The following is a 23,898-nucleotide window of genomic DNA, read 5'->3' as shown; positions in this document are numbered from 1 at the left end:
TTTCATTATAAGAATCGTGTTGCTTTAGCTAAATTAAGTTTCACAGAAAAGCCAATCGTCATAGCCTACAAGTGTCACTGTAATAGCTTGTAAAATCTTTAAATTCACATTTTAAAGTAATTCTTGATAGGTCATTAATGTTAAAAAGTGTCGATAAAAATGCAAATCAAATATTTTTTTAATACTTTGATATCACTCTCAAGAGAATTGGCGTCAAGTGTTCTAAGTGAACTACATTTCCTGTTATTTTAACGAACAACTGTGGTGCGTTATAGAGGTGCTTTTAATTCTTTTTATACCAAAGTCTATTGTTGTACGATATAAGACTTAGCCAAGCAATTTCCTCTGTGCTACTTTCAAGATATTGCATAAGACATATCAAAACTAATAAAGAGTTTTCAATTACAATAATTGAACACCTTTGTACAAAGAATGGTAAAATATCATATACTGAGTCTGAATGTTTACAATGATTGGCATAATGGGAAACTATACAAACATTGCATTTTACGTTTATCAGTGTTTTTGTCCAAGCAAAGCTTTTAGTAGCTAGTGGAATAAATAGATGTGCTTACTGATGTTGGGATGTATTGACAGCTTCTGATTGGCGAGAAATACTTCGTCAATTGATACTCATCTCTAGTTCGATAAAGAATAGTAACTACCATCGGGTCATCAATCAAGCAGTTTCACAAGTACCCATTAATAGAATATCTAAACTTCAGTCTGGACCGGTCTACCTAGCACTACCACCGGATATTGATTTGATGTCGTTTTGCAGGTAAAAATCACCTGTTAAACGCTTCATTTAATTGTACATCAGTCACAGGACTGTGTTTATGGAACTTTTCATACAGTATTTATCATATAATAGTAGGATTAATGTCATTGATTACTAGTAATTTGTGGAAAGTATGAGAAATATGATACGTAAACATTTTCATCATTTGAAGAATATGAATAATGAGTAATTTAAGTTTGGTTGTGTCTTATATTGTAATAAGTGTTACAATAGTTATTTCCTATGGAAAACAAATACAATTAAGTCTTATCTGTGATGAATCATTATATAATATTTGTGCTAAACAAGTTAGAACCTACGAGAAAACTTATCAAAGATCAAACTCTATTGACAATGTAGTATTTCCTATAAAAATTAAGAATGGAACTAGTGATTTGCTGATAAATTATCAGCAATTTAACGTTAATGATGACTTTTGGAATATATTTGTGGTTTTTGGAGATGACGTGACAACAAATGCCGCTGCAGTTGTAGCCACTACATACCACATACCTGTATTCCTGTACACCACTTCACAGTGGCACAACAATGTAAGTACTTATAATATGCATGCAATATGTTGTCGACCTCTTTTGGAAACAAAGAATATGCTCAGACTATCTTAAGGTGGTATTGGAGTCTAAAATAAAAATGATAGAATTTGTTCATACTTTGCCAAAACGTAGTATCTATTGATATATGTTGAAAAATATAATAAAAATGATAGGTCACCGCGCATTTTCTCAAGCTACAGGACGTGACAAAATGACACATTTTGTATGGATTATACAGGGGAAAACACCATTTTGTTATTAGAAACTAAACAAAATGATAGAATTGTTAAATACTTAAGGAAAAGATAGCTTTCAGACAATGCTTTGAGAATATCAAAAGAAAAGATAGGGTCACCGTACGTTTTTTCCGGCTAAAATACAAAATAGGAAAATTCCATGTAGAATCCTTCAGAAAATGCACTGTTTTAGAGTTACTTCCCCTTAAAATGCCAATTTAAAAAAAATAAAAACAATCAAAAATAATCAACATTTGAAAAGATATTTAATAAATATAAGTTATATTCTCATAAATTGGTTCTTTTAAATGAATATTCACATTTAAAAGCTTCATTCCTGCATCAAATTTTGCTAATTTGATAGAAAATCTGGACCTTTGGTTCTCTGTTTTTTACAATCCAAGATGGAGGAAGACACCCATACAACCTTAAATACGACTAGAAATTACTCAGTGTGTAAATGAAATGGTTATCATATAAAATAGTAAAGTAAGAAATAAACGAAAGAAATGCCAATTTATGGGAATATATTTTAAGTTATAATTAGGAAATAAACCGAGAGACAAATATATTGTCAATTACTAGTATATTGAATAGTTGGTGAATTGGACAGATAATAGAAGTCTGCATTGAAATAACTTAAGATTTTTTCAATTCCAGCTTTAATGTTTGATACTATTAATACTCTTTGAATACATTTCATTGTTTTTAAATTTTAAAAGATCATTACGGGAATTTAGTTGAAAAAGCATTTAAAAAATCGAAATTATTTGAATATTGATAAAAGAAGTAAAGCAAATCAACAAAGTGGGTTAAAATCTAGGACTCAAACACAATTCTTTATTTGTTTATAATTTTGAACGAAATTGAAATGGCCTCACTATAGACTAGTGATAGTAAAGCTGAAGAGAACGCATGGTATTTAGTTTTATAGCTATTTCCATTAAAGTACATAATTCATGTAAAAGAAACAAATATAGAAAGATTGTCTAAATCTGGCCATCTAAATCATTATATATATTCATTTGTCAATGCTCATTAGTAAATTGAAATCAGGCAAGGAAAATCAATAGAACAGCTATTTAAATTCAACCTTTATTCCATAAAATGCAGGTAAACTATGCGTGGCAACAAGAATTGTAAAATCGTATTTACAAAATGCCTATGCACAACTCTGATTTTCTATTACGGTATTATACAATTCAGTATTCATTGCACTGGATCAAAAACATAAAAAAAAACGATTGTTATGCAGTTATTGCAATTCTGTAAGATTATTAATCTCATTAGCATTTTTTGATTGAAGTAATTTAGATATTATCTACATAGTATTGCAACGCAGAACGCGTAACTGTCATCATTAAAACCACTCTTGTTATAATAAGGTCATTACATTGTATAAAAAAACCATCAAAATATTTTAAAGCGTGAAAATTATTTTCTTTTGTAAAAGGACAAAAAGACAAATCTGTGTTTTTTTCTTCAATCCCCAATCTTCACACGATGTTATAAAAATATATGTTAGCATAATACCATAGGTTTAGGTCTAGCCTTCCCTTTCACGTATCAAAAATTCTTTTTTAAAATAGGATTGATGATAGTAGCTTCGACAAATGATAACAGCAATATGATACTTATTTGAGAAACCAAAGAGGTCCAAAGAGTAATAACTCAGCATAGCAAAGAACATGCAGCAGAACAAAAAGTCTATCAAAACAAGTTTTCGATTGAAAAGTAAATTTTGACATACCATTTCATGGTCAGGAATCAATTATCTAGAATCTAGCAGTCCTTACATGAATCTGATCTTAAAACCCTGTGTAAATTAAGAGTGAAACGAACTAAATACAGACAGACCAGATACCTAACATACATGGAAACGTGCAATTGGGTGATCGCAACAAAACTTTGAAGTTACTGTACCAGAAGGAATGTCAGAAGTTGGCATTGCAGTAAACGGGAACATGGTCAAAATTAAAAAGAAAACAAACATTATAATTTAAAAAGATTATTCACAGCCAAACACAATTTGGCTTGAATTAAATCGTAAAAAATCTTCAGGATTCACAACTGCCTCTTTTTCTATTACTTTCATTTTCGCAATTCTCTGATGCAGTAAGTTTCATAAAATTTCATAATAAGGATTTTTAATGGGAAACTACTTGGAATTTTATGTCCTCAATGATCTTCAACTTTTTACTTGCTTGGCTTTATAACTGTTTTGATCTGAGCGTCACTGATACCCGCGTCTGCTTTGTTAAATTATAACCCTGGTACATTTGAAAACTATTGTACAAGAGAAACGAAAATCATATTTCCAAAGTGACATTTAAACCCACAAGTCGAAATTTAACTAACAAGACTATGGGAAAAATTAGAAAAACGATTAAAAAAAGTCAAACAACAGAATTCAAAACAAAACACAGAAAACAAAAGACTGAGTAACACGAACCCGCATCTTCGGATGATAGAAACATACGTTGCTTTCATCTACTTGAATACCAGTGTATAAAATGCCAAAGGTCCTATACCGGACTATAGTTTTGCTCCTTGTTGAAGGTCGTACAGTGCCCTATAGTTGTTAATTTCTATGGCATTTGGTCTTTTGTCGAGAGTTGTCTGATTGGCAATCATACCACATCTTAATGCAATATTATAAATACGGTAGGCTACATGAGTGGATTTTTTAGAAAGTTACTTTTGAGTCCCCCGGAAAAGTTTTGCCAAACAGTACAACATTATTACGAAGAATTTACATGCTCTCCCTTCCAACTATTTGTCCAATTATCTTATAATGTCTCTTGATTTTTTTATCTAAAATAAACAGGATTTAGTTATTGTTAACTCGTTCGCGGTTTCGGCTTTCCACTAACTGTCAAGATAAAAAGCATGATAAGCACTTCTTAAAACAGTACGTTATTCTTTAAAAAATACTTTCATGCATATTGTTTTATTTCTTTGATATCTGACAGTAATAACATGTGTATAAATCTAAAAAAAAAACAAGAAAAAAAAAAACATTCACATCCAATTTTTTATGGAAATATTCTTTATAAAGCACAATGGTGTCAGTATTCACCTCAAAAACTAACAAAACCTTTGAATAGACTTATTAAGAAGGGATATAGTTACGATACTGTTGTCAGGTCATTAAAGATTGCATATTTTGGCGTTAATATTGATTCACTTATAGGGTCTTTGCATCGGAACTAAACACATTTATTCAAAAACCAGTTGTTGGCATGACACGGGTTATGTTCTTCTCATATATGTTATGATGGTATGATACTAAACCCCTAACGGGGAGGATTGTGCTTGATGTTCATATGATGAAATCATAATGTTTCAGTCAATTTAATTGAAGTCTGGAGCTGGCATGTCAGTTAACTGCTAGTAGTCTGTTGTTATTTATGTATTATTGTCATTTTGTTTATTTTCTTTGGTTACATCTTCTGACATCAGACTCGGACTTCTCTTGAACTGAATTTTAATGTGCGTATTGTTATGCGTTTACTTTTCTACATTGGCTAGAGGTATAGGGGGAGGGTTGAGATCTCACAAACAATGTTTAACCCCGCCGCATTTTTGCGCCTGTCCCAAGTCAGGAGCCTCTGGCCTATGTTAGTCTTGTATTATTTTAATTTTAGTTTCTTGTGTACAATTTGGAAATTAGTATGGCGTTCATTATCACTGAACTAGTATATATTTGTTTAGGGGCCAGCTGAAGGACGCCTCCGGGTGCGGGAATTTCTCGCTACATTGCAGACCTGTTGGTGACCTTCTGCTGTTGTTTTTTTCTATGGTCGGGTTGTTGTCTCTTTGGCACATTCCCCATTTCCATTCTCAATTTTATTATGAAAGGTACAAATTGAATCTAGTATGACGTGCTTCTTTCGCTTTGTAAAGAACACCGTATCTCGTTTTATTCTATAAGAACAGATTTATATTAGCACACATTAGAGGTTTAGCATGGATGGATTATAAATTCAAGAATGAGTGTGTTAATCCAATGAAAGTTGAACTGGGTTACTTCATGAAGTTAACATTTCCATGTTTTTTTTTATTCCTGTTTAAGAATAATCATATAATCAAGGCTGTACAGAACTTTTATGCGTTATTGTTCTATTCTTATTATTTACATATATTATTAAGTTAGTCTGACTAATGTTTCCTTTCTTTTGCGTCAGAGAATGCAATCTGAAATGTCACTACGGATTCAGCACGTCTATACATTATACAAAGTGATGATAGCTGGCTTATTTTATGTGCCTGCTGAATTGATTAAAAAGGAGATAAACATATAATTAGCGAGGTTTTGTAAACTAAGGTTGTAATTCCGTGTGATAACCCTTTCCCTAGTCTCGATTTTTCAATATTGGATGTTTTCACCGTACTATGTTTTGTTGCTCTTCGATGGGTTTTTTGTATAAGTAAGAAGCAAAATGCATTCAACCCGGAAGCTATTTTCTGATTCAATTTTATTGCTAAGAGATGCTCTCTTCACTATTAAAGGTGGCACGGTAGTATAAATTTGCATTCCAGAATTTAGGTTGCTCTTTTGTGTACCCTACTTAGGTAAATGTATCTAAACGGTGTGAATGGGCAAGTATCTACAGTATCAACTGAACATACTTTCCCAAACTGAGGGATGAATCAGGTATAGAAAAATATGAAATAATTTTACATACAGATGAAAATTGATTTTTGAGAATTTTTTTAAATTTTGTATTCACTGCACCATAAAAGACCTAAAAGTACTAGTGACCTTAGGTTTTTAAAAATAGCAAAAAAAGTAAACGGTCATGATACATATTCAAATTCATTTCTGAATAGTAAAATGAAAGTACTTCAGTTAACTGTGAATGTAGAATTTTTTGCAGTGTTAGAAAGTGGTGAAAATTCTAAAAAGGCTATCATTATCCCTTATGGGCCAGGAAATACTACCGTGCCACCTAAAGTTGGTGTATGCATGTAGAGTCTTAATATATTAGTTGTTGTGAATGTTTAAACTGGCTAAATGGATTATTTGTATCGTTTCGCTTTGGTTTTTTGTTAATAGTATATTTCATAACATCTGACTTACTTCTCCGTGGTTTGTCCTAGTAATCTAGTTCTTGCAAATTTTGTCTTCCACGCATAATTAATTTTTAGTTCACAGTCTATGGAAGAAGCGATTCGATAAAAGCTTTTCTTATATCAACGAGCGATATTGTCTTATATCAACGAGTTGCATTGTGGGAAATTTCAGCCGAATGTTAGCATTTGTACGAAGAAAGGCAGATTTCTCGGTATAAAGTAATGACTCTTTTCTTAAAACAGGGTGACATTTAACATGACATACGTCTGGTGTATAATTTTCATGAGTTATTTTATGTAATAACAACGAGAAAATTGAATTATTGAATAAATGAAACATAAATGCACGATTTATCATTTGTAGATGTACACATTCTATAAATATCATGTAGCAAATTCAGTGGAATGCAATTGAGATGAATTCGATTGTTTGCTACGCCAGAATCACCTATAAGTCAACGATACTGCTATATTTTAAAATATCAATGCGATATTTGTGTTATATCATAGCGATGATTTTTTAATATCAAAATTTATGAATGCGATACTTTTCTAATATAACTTCTGTAGTTTTCTAATATAGAATTAATACGACGACACGTCACAATGCATGTCAAGAAAACTGCAAACATAATTCACAAACTTAGATCATGACCAGTTCAATGTGTTAACTGTAACACAATTAACGCTTACATGAACTTATCATTCCGAAAATTTATTTTCTCGTTTGAATTGTTTTACATTGTCTTATCGGGGCCTTTTATAGCTGACTATGCGGTATGGGCTTTGCTCATTGTTGAAGGCCGTACGGCGACCTATAATTGTTAATGTCTGCGTTATTTTGGTCTCTTGTGGACAGTTGTCTCATTGGCAATCTTACCACATCTTCTTTTTTATAATTCTATTTGAAGTGATGATGCAATGGCGGAATTTAAAAGCGGTTGCAAATACGTCTACCGACCTATTAGATTCTAATTTACTGGTCACACTGCTATAGTCTACCCACCTTGGTAATATCGAAATAGACAAAAAAAATCATTACCGTAAAAGAAATATTCATTCAAAAAATCCAATCCAATACAGCTCCAAATTACAATGAATATTCAAATGGTAAAATCAATAATCCACACAAATTAAAATGTACAAATGCTGATGTCCCGCTCTTTGAAGATACCAACTGAGTAGCATCAGACTATAAAAATTGGACAACTTCAGATACAACAAAAATCAAAAATCTTGTCAAACAGAAAATATATTTATTATTAACATAGCAAAAGATATTGAGAAGGAAGACAGTTCTTTTTGGATATCAAAGACTTTCCCCCGTTGGTAAATCGATATCTCTATGAACATAATCAGATCGCCGCGTGGACGCTCTTTTACATCGCGATGACCGTGAGGGCATCCCGATGTATTGTTGCCACAGAGATTTGACTTTCGTTTTTGGCTAGTAACCGATCGTATAAATACGCGAACTTTGTTTAGTGCAAAATAACAATCCGTATCGCTTGTTATAAATTCATTTCTTCAATGAGTACTAAAAAAAATGTTTAGAACACAAATAAATAAGATGTAAATGTCTTTTCACGTTAGAAATGTGTATATTCGTTCATTCGTTCATTGTGTATTAATTTACGTTTTTTGATTGAGTGAAGTCTGCCAATTGATATTTTATCGTGTGTTTTTCTTTGTTGTGATGTTATGCTATTGTTTCAGAAAAAGGGAGAAGGTTTGGATCCATTAAAACGTTTAATCCCGCTGCAAATGTTTGCACCTGTCCAAAGTCAGGAATCTGATGTACAGTAGTTGTCGTTTGTTTATGTAATATATACATGTTTCTCGTTTCTCGTTTTTTTTATATAGATTAGACCGTTGGTTTTCCCGTTTAAATGGTTTTACACTAGTAATTTTGGGGCCCTTTATAGCTTGTTGTTCGGTGTGAGCCAAGGCTCCGTGTTGAAGGCCGTACATTGACCTATAATCATGGTTTACTTTTTTTAAAATTGTTATTTGGATGGAGAGTTGTCTCATTGGCACTCACACCACATCTTCCTATATCTATATATCTTTTCTATATTCATAAATTAAGATTGTGCAGTTGGAGGACTGGAAAGCAGTTATTTATAAGGGGAAATTTTAAAGATTTATAGATATAAGAAGATGGTGCATGAGTTCGAATGAGACAACTTTCCATCAAAGTAATAATTTGTTTAAAGTAAACCATTATAGATCAAAGAAGGTCCTTAAACACGGAGCCTTGGCTCACAGCGAACACCACGCTATATAGAAACAAGAACATTGCTAGTGTTAAACCATTCAAACAGGAAAACCAACGGTCTGATATACAAAAAAAAGGAGATTCAAAAGTACAGGTCAATCATTTTGATACTTAGATATTTGATTACTTGATTACGGCATTGTTTATTAAACTCTTATTTGATTAGATTTGCTTCCAAAACCAATTGAGAAATTTGTAAGATGTTACCAAAAACAATTTGAATTTAAGCAATGGTCTTAAAACTGCTTATTTACATACAACACTACTAAGAAGTAAAATTAAAAAAAATACTGAACTCCGAGGAAAATTCAAATCAATAAGTCCCTTATCAAATGGTATAATCAAATGATAAAACACATCAAACGAATGGATAACAGCTGTCATATTTCTGACTCGGTACTGGCATTTTCAAATTTTGAAAATGGTGGATTGAACCTGGTTTTATAGCACTTCACCTCTCACGTGTATGACAGTCTCATCAAATTCTGTCATATTTACAACGATGCGTGAACAAAACAGACATAATAGGTAAAATTGTCAAAATATGGGTACAACAGTCTAATATTAATACTAATCGGTACTAATATTGATATAACAAAAACACCGCTATGATATTTTAAAAGTATCGCATTGATATTTTAAAAGTATCGCATTGTTTATTTATGTATATAAGAAAAATACAGCACTTCAAATTTTACACTGACACAAACTTAAGCTTCTAACTAACTTCTGCATGTGTATTTAGACTCAATTGTCGTTTATATTTGAACAGTAAGTTTTAAAATTAGTATTTTCTTATTTTTTCGTTGCCGAAAACAACATTTTCCGCATGGAATGTCTGCATATTCACAATTGATATTAGACAATATCGCTATGTGATATAAGAAAAGTTTTTATCGATACGCTTCTTCCATAGACTGGTTTAGCTATGAATAAAAAGAGATAGGCCAATAAAACAGCACACCAACGCACAAATAAAAAACGACCTATAGATATCAACAATAGACAGGTATCTATACGGAATGTACATCTGAAATTGTCCCAAAAAAAGTGAGCTATTCAGGTTGTCCATATGAAGGAATCATCTCTGATTTTGCACAAATATCAAATTCCATCTCTTTTTATATTGAAAACGGCCCTTTTCCTTCAGCAAATTCAATTCTTTTGACTATAGAATAATAATTATTCAGTAATACGGTATCTTTTGGTTACACCGGATGGAAAAATATCTACGTAACGGAATGTGTCCAAATCTGAATAGAATCTTATAGTACAATAATATAAAAGTATATCTGGAAAAAAAGAGATAGGCCAATAAAACATTTTTTTCTCTCTCTGTAATCTGAAACTTTTTATGTTTGGTTTTAGTAAAACAGGTAATTGGGATAGTTCGTTTTTGGTTCATTTTTATAACAGTTATAGTTATTGACCAAGCAAGTTGGTATATTGAATTTAATCTGCTCGAGTTGGGTGACCCTAAATAACTCAAACGACGTAGGAGAAATTCCTCTAAGAAAATAGCCAAAAAACACAAAAAAAGTGTAAAAAAGTATAAGGGCAAGTACTATTTACATGTATAGATATGTGGGTATCTTGTTTTAAGAATGTCTTATTTTTCTCATTATTAACAAAAGAATTTCACTAAAATGCTGAATATTGGTATAAATCGTCATCAATTACTACATGTATATAGGATTCATCTATTGTGAGCATTTTTATACTATGAGATTTTCTTGATCTTATTTCTTTGATTTGATAAGACTTTTAAAACGTTCATCTTATTTAGTCACGACAAAAAATCTATACACTGAGTCAATACATGCACAGCAAAAAGCGCAAAAAGCAAAAGAACAGAACTTCTATTGCTGTTCTTAATTCATCTCAAACTCACAGTAAAGCCTTTACACAGGCAAAATTTGCTCACGTGAATTTCACACGAGACTCACATGAAATTCACGTGAAAAATTTCATGTGAGATTCACCTCAAACGAGCTTATACATGAAACTCACGTGAAAATTTTCATGTGAATTTAACGTGAATTGAGATTCACATGATTCTCACGTGAAAAATTTCACATGAATTTCACATGAACTTTTCCCAAAAAAAAAAAATGGAATTTTTAATGATTTTACTTTAGTATGAAAATTTAGATGTTGTTTGAATTACTTTATTTCAAAAATTCATGTGAATTTCACGTGAACAAAATTCATGTGATTTTCATGTGAAATTCACGTGAGATTCACATGAGATTAATGTGAAACTAACAAAAACTGATTTCAAGTGAGTTTCACATATAAGCTAGTTTGAGGTGAAATTGATGTTAATGAAATTTGCATGTGTAACACGGAGCAAAAGACGAAGAATGTGAAGTGATAGCAATGGCTCACAAAATGAATATATACAGGTCCGACTTACAAGTTGGAATGTTGTTTTGCTTAATATAAATTATTACCATGAGACAAAAGTCCACATGAACAAAAACATGGTTTGAATCTTTTATCTTATTCGCTCCTTCCAAAACATCTGCATTCCAATGTTATATTCCTGGATTAGTATCTTGTTTGTTCTATCTATATTATATTCCTGGATTAGTATCTTGTTTGTTCTATCTATATTCCTGGATTAGTATCTTGTTTGTTCTATCTATATTTGAAGACTCGTTGACCTTTTCCTGTACAAATTATTATATTAAATGATTATTTACATCAATGGTTCATCAAAAGTTTTGATTTATTAATCAATTGCATTACATGCTGTGAGATATTGGATTGATTAAAAACTTCTTTCTCGTCACGCACATAATAAAGCAAAGGTTATATTTAATACTCATCACGCATAGAATGTAGTAAAAGTTGTATTTTATACTAGCATTGAGTTTTTTTATTTCTTTTATTGTGCAACTGGATTACTCAGCGAGATATTTATTTATCTCTTTGGTATGCTATAGATTGATAAGTACCTTGTTATTATTTACACAAGCTGAAACATTATTCAGATCCGGTTTAATGCCATCTGTAATTGTTTTCGTGTTATTGATTGATAATCCGTGTTTTCAAAATCAGATTTTTTCCCGTCTTTCATGGTTCGAGAAGAAACTGTTTTTACTAAGTATCATATTATAAGTGATGTAATATTTATTTCTTTGATTTTCGTAAAGTACTGTAAGAAGTGAAACAGAGCATGGTATCTGGCGGTGATACTTACTTTATAATGAGCCATCTTGCGTCCGTCACTGAGATTTTACAAGTACATTTAGGTCGTAAAATAAAATAAAGTACATGTATGATGTCTACGGATTCCATGCACCTAACGCGTGATTCGGAATAACCTTCATCAGGTGCGCTCGAGAAAAACAGTTTTGAAAGATATATACATAAAGCATTTGCAGCATAGTCTAAAGTCTAAAGATTTACGATTAATTTCGGATTACGCCTGCAGACCATCTAGACGTAGTGCGTAAACTTTTTATTTTGTCCAAAGAATTGAGGACACCAACAAAAGGTTGTCATTACTATGTCAACACTCACTACATCCTCCTCGTCCTATTTCATATAAAACTATAATCGCTGTTCTGCAATTTTATCGAAAACCAAATTTACGTATACCAGGCTTAGCGTCACTTTTAAGCGCCACATTTCGGATATTTCGTGGCGCCCAGTTTTTATTGGTAGAGGTAGCCCCTTTGATAGGAAAATTGACTAATATTGGAGTAAAAAAAAAGCACGGGCGGAGTTCGCCTTCAAACCCTCAGTGTTGACGGTCTAGTAATTACAGTAGAAGAACTACTTACACTTTGTGGAAAACGAGGCCCCTGATGAAAACAGAAAGGTTTCTCCTTCCTTTTTTTTTATTTTCTAAACTGGGACATATGTTATTTCAAATTGTGTACACTGAAAATCTAAATTCAGTGTTTTAAAGTCAGAACAGATAATTACGATTTTTTTGTAGTTTCTGCCAAAAAGAAATCATGTATTTCGAGAATATTCAGGTAATGAAATCTGATTTGAATAAGTTATAGACTCAATGAAATTCATTACGTTTTTGGCGTATTTATTCCTATACAAGCTAGGACTTTTGGGAATCGATTTTAAATTTGTGGTCGGGGGAGAGGGTAAAGATTGGGAAGAGAACCGTTGTTTCTGTTAATTGAACATTTTAAATTAATTAATTCGATTACTCATAACCTCACCAAGCAACGCATTTTGGCTCGTATATTTACTCACCAAACCAAACATATTGCATCTTATTTATAATCAAATACTCATTCACCTTGAGGGAAACTATCACTTTTATTAGCTTTATATAATATGCAATCGTTTTTGAAATTACCTTCTCTGCTATATATTGCAGTCACTGCTGTCAATGTGTTTTTAATTTTGTTTAAATGTTTCATGGAATTAATTCTTAAAATGAAATAGGAACCATATCACCATTAAACCTTGAAATGTTAGAAAATAACTTATATTGTTTATATCACATGTACAACAAGCATTTGTAAAATCCACGTTAAAAACAGAACCTGAAATATTTATAAACATTTACGTCTCATTAAACGTTTTATTTATTTTCATTATAGTTCAAAGTCTATTTTTTAAAGTTATGAACCGTTTTGGCTGCTGTAGAGCCTAGCAGACACTAAATGGAAATCTTTCTTGTGTTTTATGGATATTTGCAAAGGGAAAAAATGTCAAACATAGGCTCCAAATTATGTCAGTGTTTCCAGCATATAGATAAAGAGAACACTATGTTGGACTCTCTTGTTGATGAACACATGTTTACTAAAGAATAAAAAGGGCACTATAGCCAGATGACTGTTCAGAAATGATATCTGTTTGATTGATAGAAAAATCACAATACAAAGATAAATTTAAAGGGATCTAAAGCAGATACTATAATCTTTTCATATATCAAAAATATAATTCAAGTTGATAAGAAATACTTTCCAAGAACAAAGGTCCATGCTTTTTATTAGATCTATAATATCGGGAGTAAAAACCAGCGAATTGAACTTTTGATAATACAAAAAAAAAATGTTTGGACTTTAACGGAATTTGTTATTGTGGACTTTAACGGTGTTTTTTTTAAGGACTTTCGCGGAGGTCATTTTGTGGACTTTAGCGGAAAGTTTTTTTTACTTTAACGGCGTTTTGGACTTTAGCGGGAAATTGTTTGGGACTTTAGCGGTGTTGTGGACTTAAGAGGAATTGTGGACTTTAACGGTGCCACAATGTTCAACAACATACTTTTCATAGATAACATATTCCATAAAAACGAATTAACGATGTAAAATTAAGTTTTTAATCATTAGTCAACTTTGATTGAACAAATATTCCATGAAAGGTTGGGGATGTGTAATCATCTATTGAAGCGGCATTTTGTAAGCACGAGCAACGTATGATCGTCCTGGAGTAAGAATAATGTGTCCGGTTAATGGGACATGTTTTTTTTGCTGACCTTAATATGCTCTTGTCCTATAAATATGTTAAATTTGCCATTGGACGTTTACTACAATTTTTTCTCCATCAAACAGAAACCGAAAATTTCTAAAGTTATTTTGCCTCTATATTGCAGTAGCCAGCACGTCTGTGATGACATGAATTCACATTGATATGGTCGTATTTATAAATTAGCTTTTTACAAAAATTTTATTTTTTTTAAATACTAATAAAATTGAGAAAGGAAATGGGGAATGTGTCAAAGCGACAACAACCCGACCATAGAGCAGACAACAGCCGATGGCTTTTTTTTTAATCTCAGGAATAGACCACATTAGCTGTATTTAGCAAACCTTTAAGGAATATGTGTCCACAATGCTCTTCATCTTTGTACTTTATTGTACTCGAGCGTCACTGATGGTCTTTTGAAGACGAAACACGCGTCTGGCGTATATCAAAATTTAAATCCTGATATCTATGATGAGTTTATTTGCATCTGAATAGACACGGCTTGAATGTATGGAATGATGAGCATTATCATTTACAAGTTACCATTTTGTAAAAGACTTTAGAACTCAAGAGTGAAAGCTGAACTAAAAATACTCTATGTGTTCAGTGTTGTCTTGGGAAATGTATAAAAAGCCAAAGGAACTTGCACTATTCAGGTGCATAATTATTAAAGATTAAAAAACAACATCAGAATAGATTGAAATGTCAATGAAGAATGTTAAAAGATTAAGCACAAAGGAGAGATAATAAAGTTTGTTACTTTATAGGCTCTTAAGATTTATTTGAATTAATTAATGAGTGGAAGTTACAAAGAAAATTAATCAATTTTCAGTAAACATTGCTCCTTCATTTGACAAGTCTACAACTGGCATGTAAATATAATGTCTTCGAAATATAAACAATCACCATCTCAAATGTTTGACAAATGAAAAAAGTCGGGAGAAATCGTATTGATATAAGTAATGTTTTAAGAGAATAAAAATAAAGAAAATTGATTTAACAAATTGATGGTCCTTTCACCAGTACTGAAAATTCAGAGCAATCAATCTTGAATGTTTTAAGTGCACCTGTATCGTAAATGTTTTGGGATCGTGGACTGGTATATTCCTGTTTAGCGGTCACGCCAGATCTTTATCCTTTTATATCATACTATACAGAATGGGATTAGCTTAATTGTGTGCATCCTTTTCCCTTGGTGTCTGGTTGAGGGTCTTGTTTGAGTGCTTAAAAAAGAAGACAATACATAGAAAGAATTGAGAAAAACGATCATTTTTTTTAAGAATACAGAAAAGAGGACTCTCATCCGGACCCTCAGATAATTGTCTTATTGGCGATCACCACATATCCTTATTTTTGTAATTATAATAATTTAAATTTCAGTTTGAAGAGGACAAAAGTTAGGCATTTGCTTTATTTTTTTGTTTTGTTGACACATTACGTTATAGACATGATGATTCCTCATTTCGTGTACTCCAAGGAAGTGCATAGACGGTGTCAGTTATAGTGGTCCATATTTTACTTTTTAATCATAAAAGAAAAAAAAAATAGGGTCACGTTGAGTGCGTATTGTATAATTGGACACACCAAAGGGGGCCTTTTGCAAGTTGGTGTTGTATTCTAGGACTAGAGAATTTCTATTCCACAACATCCTATCAAGGGTAACATGTGTATACAATGAACAGTAGTATTGTCAAAGAAGTTTTTATTGTTTATATTTCTAGGCGCATTAATCCGCTACATTTGATTTGATTTCTTGGACGAAAAAAGTTCTATTCCTTAGCAATCCTTGGATAATTGGTCTAGTAAAAATCAGTATCAATTATAACGAAAATTGTATTGACAGAAAAAGTAAATTTCTACATTTGTATATAGTTTGACAAGTCGGTTCATTGGCAATTCAGCATGTATTGATATGCTACCAATTCCAAAAGAGCGGTGAGATATAACAGAGGGATCGACATTCAAACGTGAGTCGGAAATAAACTGGCATGCAACGTCATGGCTAAAAAAAACAAAAAGACAGACAAACAAACAGATAGAGAAAAACAGGTACACAAAACACGACATATAAAACTTAACACTGAGCAACACAAGCCCCACCTAATACTACGGGTCATCTCACTGGCTCCGGAAAGGTAACTAGATGATCCTACTTCACATGTGGCATCTGTCGTGTCGCTTATTCAAATACACATTGATTGTTATATATACTATAGTTAATCAAATGTTCAAGGCTTTATTTACAAACATGAACCATTGCGCCCCAATTGTTGAGAGCGTATGTTAAGCAATGATGGATACATAAGTATATACTTACGCACTTTCGTCAATGATTAATGTATGAATACACAAGTACGTCCGTTCATCTGTGTGTGATGTATATATACACTGCCACCTCTGATTTTGGACAATACAAGTTACACATTTCGTTAGATATGAAATTACTGCCGCAAAAATGGTTGGTTTGACGCACTTATATATATATTATATATATTTTATTTAGAAAACTTACCCTTTACATAGGGGGCACCAGTCATCAGGGTAGAAGAGATGGTGCGTCTATACTATATTATTTATAATTATATACATTTTAGTTAATGGTGTCTTTGAAACAATAACATACATGGCACATTATTAAGACAAAAATAGAGATTTCTAAAATACATAATCATAATAAGAAAAAAGAAAAAGATAATTTGTAGAATGTTAAGATATACATGTAATTAAAACACTCATAGACAAATATGACCATGCAGCATGTATAAAGCATAAAAACTAAGATCAATCAATATATAATAGTATATACGAGTAAATTAACTCAAAGGTTATTTTGGTTCAACCATAGTTTGACGTAATCTAAATAATTCTAAGAGATACATTCTTCCATAAACATCATAAAATGAACCAATTTCATCGTTAAAAGCATAACCAATATCGCCAACTAAAAATAATACTTGTGTACGTGGCGACAGTTCCAGAAAACTTACATTTCTATCATTAAAAGAGGCAAATAAGGTGAAAAATTTAGACCTGATTTGTTCAAGAGATGTACACCCGAGCAGAAAATGTTCTAAATCTTCTGACTCCCCTGAATCACAAATGGGACATAGGTTGTCCTCGGACATATGCATTCTAAAAAGAAACTGCTCTAATGGCAAATAATTTGTTCTTGCGAGCAGTTTAAGACGAGATGAATTAAAATCACTTATGTCCTCTAAGTATAAGTGGCTACCTGTCTTAATATAGCAGCACTTATCAAATCCAACAACTCACATTTGAATGTGAATGGTCAAAATGCGCTCCTGGTGCAGTAGATATTTTACCGTTTTAATACTATGGTTCTTGTACATGTCAAGATTTTCAATTGACGTTGCTTCCATGAATATTTTATGTATAAATTATGTGCTGACTTGAGTTATCATTGATATGTTCATAATTATTTTACTGTACACAAAATTTGGAATTTTAGAAATACTAAGGCTTTTCTACCTCAGGAATAGATTACCTTAGGTGTATTTGGAAAAACATTTAGGATTTTTGGTCCTCAATGCTCTTCAACTTCGTACTTTATTTGGCCTTTTAAACATTTTTTTATTCGAGCGTCACTGCTGAGTCTTTTGTAGACGAAACGCGCGTCTGGCGTACATATAATCTTTTAATCCTGGTATCTATGACGAGTTTATTTGTCTACTTAATTCTAACAATATTACTGGACTTTAATATCTTTCTTTGGATATATCTAGGAGTTTTGTACATTGGTAATTTCTTATCGTTCCAAATCTGTAAGAATGTAGAAGCGAGACCACAATTCCGTACACTTCAATTTAGAATATAGGTAAAAAAAGAAGTCCTTCCCCGACAAGAAAATGAAGTCAAATATCGGACAAATTTGCAGAAATGAAATTTTTGGTGTAAAAGAAATATCTAATACTAACAATGACCACTGCCCTTTTCTCGATCTTGATATCTATATCACTAATGGAAAGCTGAATACTAAAATTTATGATAAAAGGGATGATTTTTCATTTCCGATCGTTAATTTTCCGTTTTTAGATGGTGACGTTCCCTTGTCACCATCTTACGGTGTTTATATATCTAAACTTGTTCGATTCGCTCGTGTATGTAACAATGTTTTAGATTTTAACGAGAGAAATTTATGTATTTCTGAAAAATTATTACACCAGGGTTTTTGATATCACAAACTAGTCAAAACATTTACTAAATTTTATCATCGGTATAAAGACATCATTCGTAAATATAGCTCAACATGCAGACTTCTAATACGTTTAGGTATTTCACATCCAGTTTTTTATGGAAATATTCTTTATAAAGCACAAAGGTGTCAGTATTCACCTCAGAAACTTACAAAACCTTTGAATAGACTTATTAAGAAGGGATATAATTACGATACTGTTGTCAAGTCATTAAAGATTGCATATTTTGGCGTTGATATTGAGTCACTGATAAGGTCTTTGCATCGGAACTAAACACATTTATTCTAAAAATGTTGGCATGACACGGGTTATGTTCTTCTCATATATGTTATGATGGTATGATACTAAACCCCTAACGGGAAGGATTGTGCCTGATGTTCATATGATGAAATCATAATCTTTCAGTCAGTTTAATTGAAGTCTGGAGCTGGCATGTCAGTTAACTGCTAGTAGTCTGTTGTTATTTATGTATTACTGTCATTTTGTTTATTTTCTTTGGTTACATCTTCTGACATCAGACTCGGACTTCTCTTGAACTGAATTTTAATGTGCGTATTGTTATGCGTTTACTTTTCTACATTGGTTAGAGGTATAGGGGGAGGGTTGAAATCTCACAAACATGTTTAACCCCGCCGCATTTTTGCGCCTGTCCCAAGTCAGGAGCCTCTGGCCTTTGTTAGTCTTGTACTATTTTAATTTTAGTTTCTTGTGTACAATTTGGAAATTAGTATGGCGTTCATTATTACTGGACTAGTATATATTTGTTTAGGGGCCAGCTGAAGGACGCCTCCGGGTGTGGGAATTTCTCGCTACATTGAAGACCTGTTGGTGACCCTCTGCTGTTGTTTTTTATTTGGTCGGGTTGTTGTCTCTTTGACACATTCCCCATTTCCATTCTCAATTTTATCTACAAGGTTGATCCACAATTTACATGTTGGTGATTTTGCGTTAAAAGTTAAAAAAAAAAATGAGGATTAGTGCACTCCATAGTAAACTTATTTAGAATTTCCAGAAAACCAGGTGTTATTTGTAGTAGCAGTGGTGGTGTTTCCCATAACTTCAAGACTTTTAACATTGGTTGAATATTTGCATAATAGAAATGTGATACAGGTACAATTCAGAAATATGAACATCTGGTTTCAATGAGATTAAACTTTATATTAGGTTACAATATAAGAAAAGCTATGAAAATTGAACAAAAAAGGTATAGGACTTTTGATTTGGTAGACGGACACCTGTACGACTCGACAAAGCTGCCTTAGGTTGATGACAAACTGCGTACTAAATACCGGGAAACATCAATTTTTATCGGAAGTATATTAATTATACCATCTGTTAGATCAATTGCAAAGTATCAAGTTAAATAAAAACAACGTGATGAACAACTGTAGAAATAAAATAGCAAAGGTCAAATTAATTAATATCAGATGCAAAATCAATAAACCATCATTAAGTTCAGTCAATACTTGTTTGTCTTAACAATACAAATTCATCATTCCGTACTTCCCGTAAAAAACACTCTTTATAAAAATTATTTAACGCCGGTTTAGAATTAAGAACATACAATTTAAACTAAAAATTGCTTTCACAACATGGTATTTATTTCAAAAGGGAAAAAAATAATTAGGGCGACAGCAGTTTATCGAAGTTCAAATATCGTAAATCAATAAAGAAGAAAAAATGCAAGATCGCGTTAAAAAAAACCCTGCAAAAATCGCATGATAAAAAAAAATAGAAAAAAAATAAAAGCAAAAAGAAATAACGGGACAACATATTAAAACAAATTACCAAATAATAATCGTTATTAGCAAAGCAACGTCGCATGCAAAGTGTTTTCATCTTGTAAGTATGGTTTCAGCCTCTATTTAGATATCTAATATAAAGAAACCATGATAGTTCCCGACAAAAAAAAAAAAAAAAAAAAAAAAAAAAAAAGATAATAAAAACAGATAGAAACACAAATAAGATAAATAGATGTTTGAAAATAGTCATCAAAGATACCAGTGTAATTTAAAGTAAGGGTCACTTAGTCTTGTGTATCTTTAAACAGGAAATCGATTATTTAATAAAAAAAACTTCATAAGAATAACTTATATGACAGATATTAGTAACGTAATGGATCAGACAGTTTTATATGCGTTGATGTTTTATTTTCATTTGGAAATGTCAACTATATTAATAATTACACGTAACGAGCGTATCTTTTTTAATGAAACATCTGCTCCTTAAATTTCTAGTGGCAGAAAGTTCTACTCCCATAATATTAGGTATAAAACCCACCAGGTAATGATTTCATTGGATTCATATTACTGAAAACTACAGATATTCATATTCTATCCATATCAAGAAATGTTTATTAAGTTTATAAACTATATATATGCGTAGAGTCACGATATTAAGATCACAATAAGTTAAATGAGCACGTTCAAAGGAAATACCATGAAAAACCAAGTGTATATTGTTTTTTTAAATCCGTTTTTTGATTGAGTTAAGCCTTCCAACTGATATTTGATCGTGTGTTTTTCTATGTTATGATATTATATTATTGTTTCATAAAAAGGGAGAAGGTTTGGTGCCATTAAAACGTTTAATCCCGCTGCAAATGTTTGCACCTGTCCTAAGTCAGGAATCTGATGTACAGTACTTGTCTTTTGTTTATGTAATTTATACGTGTTTCTCGTTTCTCATATAGATTTGACCGGTTGTTATCCCGTTTGAATGGTTTTAAACTGGTAGTTTTGGGGCACTTTATAGCTTGTTGTTCGGTGTGAGCCAAGGCTCCGTGTTGAAGACTGTATATTGACCTATAATGGTTTACTTTTATAAATTGTTATTTGGATGGGGAGTTGTCTCATTGGCACTCACACCATATCTTCATATATGTACATAAAATGCCGTATGCTTTCACACCGCACTGTGCCTTTGTACCAATACATGTTCAGAATTTGTATATATATTATTAGTGATAATGGACTAGATAGAAGTATAAGAAGTCGTAATGTGAGTTAATTATTCTATCGGCAGCTTAACTCATTATTCATTGATATACACATACTCTTTCCTTTGAATGTTATTCTATTTATTAATGGTATAAATACGTATAGTTGAAGGAACGATTAAGCATGATTTTATCAATGCTATCTGATCCTACTGAAAAACATAATTAAGATAATAAGTTACACTAATCCATCATGACGTCAGGATCTTTTGTTTCAAGATTGAGCTTTCTATTTCATCTTTTATATGATCAAGGAGGTTCAAGACACAGAACAACATTCAGATGGTTATTCATGATACAATTGTAAGATCGTCTGTTATGAGATTTTTGTCAGATATTTCTTTTACTACTCACTGCTCCTTTGCCAGGAAATTAACTCCGAAATGTCAATGTAAAGTAAACTTGCAGTCATAAATTTTAGTTTTTATAAAGTTCCGCTTGCTTATTTGCATAGTTCTTTTGGACTTTGATATTGAACTGTTTTCTGTTGTTTGAAAATTAAAGCATTATGCACATAACCAAAAGGTGAAGGAATACGTAAAGTACCGACACATGAAGTTCAATCAAATGATATTCAAGTAACATTAAAGATACCAATTTTACAGCACAAAATATGTTTTTTCAACAGAATATCTCCAGTACTGCTGGAGGCCGAAATATTTAAAAGTCCACACCATAATGTAAACGTTGAAGAAATTATGAAACCAAAACTGAAAGTACCGAAAATTAAACTTGGATCAGGAATACGAGCAATGAATGAGATTTTGTTTCACGAAGAGGTTATTTAGTAAAAACAGAATTGATTATTATTGTATTGAAAATTATAGCAACACCACATGGCAATTCAATAATATGTAGTATTCAAATACGGGATTCGGAAACAAGTTTGGGAAAACAGAAAGTTAATTTACATACCAAAACCGGCGTCAAAAGAGTAACTAATTCTCATGTTAAAACCACCCTCTGGAAAAAAGTAGAGAAGCCTCTAATGAAACCAAGAATGCAGTGCCTTTTAAGCATTCATATCATATCCAGCATGCATATATGCATATGAGGAAAATGATAAATTTGTCACATAAAGCCATTGACATTTTGTTTTTTAACAGTAAGACAGTTTTATTAGTATCAAACAATTTTTAATGCATTTCCAATAAATAATGATTGATGAAAAAGTCCCAAACAGAAACAACGTAGGCCGTCGTCCATTATAAACATATAAAATCCAATTTCAGTTTTAAAATCCATGAGTATCAAATGTCAGAACAATATGGTGAAAATACCAGAAGTTAATCGAACTCTGTAATATTGTATTTTCAAAGCGAATCATATTTAAACCGGAAATATTTAAAAAAACCGTTATGAACAGATACCAACGAGAGAGTTAAAAGCCGAAAAGAAAACAAGAAACCCATAGCAAGAACCGAAAAACAACAAAGAAATGAACATAAAACCACGCGTAAAAGAAAATTTAAGAATGAGAAACACGGACCCAACTAAAATACCAGGTCGTGATCTCAGGTGCCTGAAAGGATAATCAGACAAGAGGTGGTTAAATGGAAAAGATGTGTAATGATTGCATGAATCAGCATGGAATACAAATCCCCTCTGGAGCTATCATGATTCAGAGCCGTATACTTAATATATCATGTAAACATACGAAGGAGTGCAAATGACCTTTTAATACATTGTGATCATAATAGAAACTTGCTCTTTTCTTGATGTGTTGATACAGCCACAAATACCAGTGAACAATTTGATAATAAATATTCCCTAAAGGTATAAATTGATATTTACTATTTATATAACCGATTGGCTTTAGCTTAACAGTGCATCTTTCCTGGAATAAGCCCAGTTTTGATGAAATTTAAAAAGGTGGAATTTTGTGCTCATTTTCAAGATAAAAGAAAATTATTATAGGATTAATCGCTTTTTTAAAGGAATTTATTGGTGTATAAACTCGACCAATTGACTCACAAACAAATAAAAGTCCAAAGGACTTTTATGATTTGTAAGTCACTTTGTCTAGTTTATACACAAATAAAATCATTTTAAAAGGCGTTTAATCCTTATAATTCTTAAATAAAAGAGGTAGGGAATATAATTTTCCACACTCGTTACCTCTATCACACGTAAATTATATATATATGTCATTGAATAGTCCTAGCGCATGCATATATTTGTTGGTTAACGCAAAAATATGTACTAAATGAAATTTGCGGCTATCTGATAAAAAGTAAACTGCAAAAACTCTTATTATCATTCAAACGAATGTTGTTTTGTATTATTTTATTTAACAATTAACGTGCAAAGAAAATA

General features: G+C 31.8%; 1 protein-coding gene across 1 annotated transcript in view; it reads left to right on the top strand.

Annotated features, from left to right (window-relative positions):
• Positions 1-430: 430 nt before the first annotated feature.
• LOC139524981 (glutamate receptor ionotropic, NMDA 3A-like) overlaps positions 431-23,898 on the top strand; it is a 45,076-nt gene continuing 21,608 nt past the window's right edge. Inside the window, exon 1 of the mRNA XM_071320154.1 lies at positions 431-1,332. Within this exon, the coding sequence (XP_071176255.1) occupies positions 964-1,332 (369 nt within the window). The 5' untranslated portion in view covers positions 431-963. The remainder of the gene's footprint in view (positions 1,333-23,898) is intronic.

The sequence above is a fragment of the Mytilus edulis genome, chromosome 1, assembly GCF_963676685.1.
Source record: "Mytilus edulis chromosome 1, xbMytEdul2.2, whole genome shotgun sequence".
In the NCBI taxonomy this organism is placed as follows: Eukaryota; Metazoa; Mollusca; class Bivalvia; order Mytilida; family Mytilidae; genus Mytilus; species Mytilus edulis.
The sequence above is the reverse complement of the archived record's forward strand: the minus strand, read 5'-3'. Positions and strand labels throughout refer to the sequence as shown.